Source organism: Penaeus monodon, unplaced genomic scaffold, assembly GCF_015228065.2.
Source record: "Penaeus monodon isolate SGIC_2016 unplaced genomic scaffold, NSTDA_Pmon_1 PmonScaffold_1347, whole genome shotgun sequence".
Taxonomy (NCBI): Eukaryota; Metazoa; Arthropoda; class Malacostraca; order Decapoda; family Penaeidae; genus Penaeus; species Penaeus monodon.
In genome coordinates this window covers 29,868-33,614 of record NW_023642455.1, presented here as the reverse complement: position 1 = coordinate 33,614, position 3,747 = coordinate 29,868, and the positions used below count along the sequence as shown (strand labels likewise).

Here is a 3,747-nt window from a genome sequence, read left to right as displayed (position 1 = left end):
CTCTCTCTCTCTCTCTCTCTCTCTCTCTCTCTCTCTCCTCTCTTTCTCTCTCTCCCTCTCCCTCTCTCTCTCTCTAATTATCCCACCTCCCTCCGTCCGCAGGTGGCCAGTGCGTCCTGAAGATGGACCACCACTGCCCCTGGATCAACAACTGCGTGGGCCATCGCTCTCTCTCTCTCTCTCTCTCTCTCTCTCTCTCTCTCTCTCTCTCTCTCTCTCTCTCTCCATCTCTCTTTCTCTCTCTCTCTCTCCCTCTCTTTCTCTCTAATTATCCCACCTCCCTCCGTCCGCAGGTGGCCAGTGCGTCCTGAAGATGGACCACCACTGCCCCTGGATCAACAACTGCGTGGGCCATCGCAATCACGGCTCATTCACGCTCTTCCTCCTCAACGCTGTGCTGGGCTGCGCGCAGGCCACCGTCATCCTGGCCATTTGCATCTACCACGCTATTCATAGGGTCAGTGGGAGAATTCCTTTTATTATTATCATTATTATTATTATTTTTTATTTATTTATTTATTTTTTTTTGAGTTATGTCTGCAGCTACCATTTTTTTTTTTCGAGTTATTTTCGAGTTTTTTTCTGCATCTACCACGCTATTCATAGGGTCAGTGGGAGAATTCCTTTTATTATTTTTATTATTATTATTATTATTATTATTATTATTATTATTATTATTATTATTATTATTTATTTATTTATTTATTTATGTTTTTATTATTATTTTTTTTTGGTTATATCTGTATCCACTTTTTCGAGTTATTTCTGCATCTACCACGCTATTCATAGGGTCAGTGGGAGAATTCTTTTCTCTGTATAAACCTTTTTGTTATTCTTCTTCTTATTATTATTATTATTTATTTCTGCGTCCACGCTATTCATAGGGTCAGTGGGAGAATTCCTTTTATTTTTTTAAAGCTATTTCTGTATAAAATCTTTTTGTTATTATTATTAATATTATTATTATTATTTATTATTATTTATTATTATTATTATTTCTTATTATTATTATTATTTATTTTTATTATTTATTTATTTATTTATTTATTTATTTGTTGATTTATTTCTGATTTTTTATTTATTTTCATGATTTTTTTATTTTCATGATTTTTTTTATTTTCATTTATTTATTTATTTTTTATTTTTTTTTAGTTTTTTATTATATATTATATCTAGATATCAATTCCTAGATTCTTGATTCCTAGATTCTTGATTCCTAGATTCTTGATTCCTAGATTCTTGATTCCTAGATTCTTGATTCCTAGATTCTTGATTCCTAGATTCTAGATTCCTAGATTCTTGATTCCTAGATTCTTGATTCCTAATTCTTGATTCCTAATTCTTGATTCCTAGATTCTTGATTCCTAGATTCTTGATTCCTAGATTCTTGATTCCTAATTCTTGATTCCTAGATTCTTGATTCCTAGATTCTTGATTCCTAGATTCTTGATTCCTAGATTCTTGATTCCTAGATTCTTGATTCCTAGATTCTTGATTCCTAGATTCTTGATTCCTAGATTCTTGATTCCTAGATTCTTGATTCCTTGATTCTTGATTCCTTGATTCTTGATTCCTAGATTCTTGATTCCTAGATTCTTGATTCCTAGATTCTTGATTCCTAGATTCTTGATTCCTAGATTCTTGATTCCTAGATTCTTGATTCCTAATTCTTGATTCCTAGATTCTTGATTCCTAGATTCTTGATTCCTAGATTCTTGATTCCTAGACCTAGATTCCTAGATTCTTGATTCCTAGATTCTTGATTCCTAGATTCTTGATTCCTAGATTCTTGATTCCTAGATTCTTGATTCCTAGATTCTTGATTCCTAGATTCTTGATTCCTAGATTCTTGATTCCTAGATTCTTGATTCCTAGATTCTTGATTCCTAGATTCTTGATTCCTAGATTCTTGATTCCTAGATTCTTGATTCCTAATTCTTGATTCCTAGATTCTTGATTCCTAATTCTTGATTCCTAGATTCTTGATTCCTAGATTCTTGATTCCTAGACCTAGATTCTTGATTCCTAGATTCTTGATTCCTAATTCTTGATTCCTAGATTCTTGATTCCTAATTCTTGATTCCTAATTCTTGATTCCTAGATTCTTGATTCCTAGATTCTTGATTCCTAGATTCTTGATTCCTAGATTCTTGATTCCTAGATTCTTGATTCCTAGATTCTTGATTCCTAGATTCTTGATTCCTAGATTCTTGATTCCTAGATTCTTGATTCCTAGATTCTTGATTCCTAGATTCTTGATTCCTAGATTCTTGATTCCTAGATTCTTGATTCCTAATTCTTGATTCCTAATTCTTGATTCCTAGATTCTTGATTCCTAGACCTAGATTCTTGATTCCTAGATTCCTGATTCATAGATTCTTGATTCCTAGATTCTTGATTCCTAGATTCTTGATTCCTAGATTCTTGATTCCTAGATTCTTGATTCCTAGATTCTTGATTCCTAGATTCTTAATTCCTAGATTCCTAATTCTTTATTCCTAGATTCCTGATTCCTAGATTCTTGATTCCTAGATTCTTGATTCCTAGATTCTTGATTCCTAGATTCTTGATTCCTAGATTCTTGATTCCTAGATTCTTGATTCCTAGATTCTTGATTCCTAGATTCCTGATTCCTAGATTCTTGATTCCTAGATTCTTGATTCCTGATTCCTAGATTCTTGATTCCTAGATTCTTGATTCCTAGATTCCTGATTCCTAGATTCTTGATTCCTAGATTCTTGATTCCTAATTCTTGATTCCTAATTCTTGATTCCTAGATTCTTGATTCCTAGATTCTTGATTCCTAGATTCTTGATTCCTAGACCTAGATTCCTAGATTCTTGATTCCTAGATTCTTGATTCCTAGATTCTTGATTCCTAGATTCTTGATTCCTAGATTCTTGATTCCTAGATTCTTGATTCCTAGATTCTTGATTCCTAGATTCTTGATTCCTAGATTCTTGATTCCTAGATTCTTGATTCCTAGATTCTTGATTCCTAGATTCTTGATTCCTAGATTCTTGATTCCTAGATTCTTGATTCCTAATTCTTGATTCCTAGATTCTTGATTCCTAGATTCTTGATTCCTAGATTCTTGATTCCTAGATTCTTGATTCCTAGATTCTTGATTCCTAATTCTTGATTCCTAGATTCTTGATTCCTAGATTCTTGATTCCTAGATTCTTGATTCCTAGATTCTTGATTCCTAGATTCTTGATTCCTAGATTCTTGATTCCTAATTCTTGATTCCTAGATTCTTGATTCCTAGATTCTTGATTCCTAGATTCCTGATTCCTAGATTCCTGATTCCTAGATTCTTGATTCCTAATTCTTGATTCCTAATTCTTGATTCCTAGATTCTTGATTCCTAATTCTTGATTCCTAGATTCTTGATTCCTAGATTCTTGATTCCTAATTCCCGATTCCATCCATATTAATTCCCGATTCCATCCATATTAATTCCCGATTCCCGGTCCCCGATTCCAGACATAATTCCCAGATTCCTAATTTCCGATTCCAGAATATTAATTCCCGATTCCAGACATAATTCCCGCTTCCCGATTCCATCGATAATAATTCCCGATTCCCGATTCCATCCATAATAATTCCCGACTCCATCCATAATAATTCCCGCTTCCCGATTCCATACATATTAATTCCCGATTCCATCCATAATAATTCCCGCTTCCCGATTCCATACATATTAATTCCCGATTCCGGATTCCATCCATATTAATTCCCGATTCC

At 33.7% G+C, this 3,747-nt stretch overlaps 1 protein-coding gene across 1 annotated transcript in view; it reads left to right on the top strand.

The window, feature by feature from the left end:
• Window positions 1–301: 301 nt before the first annotated feature.
• The window catches only part of LOC119569226 (palmitoyltransferase ZDHHC6-like), a gene marked incomplete at its 5' end in the record, with an annotated part of 8,754 nt that continues 5,308 nt past the window's right edge, over window positions 302–3,747 (top strand). The window contains 1 exon segment of the mRNA XM_037917482.1: window positions 302–457. Coding sequence (XP_037773410.1) covers window positions 302–457 — 156 coding nt within the window.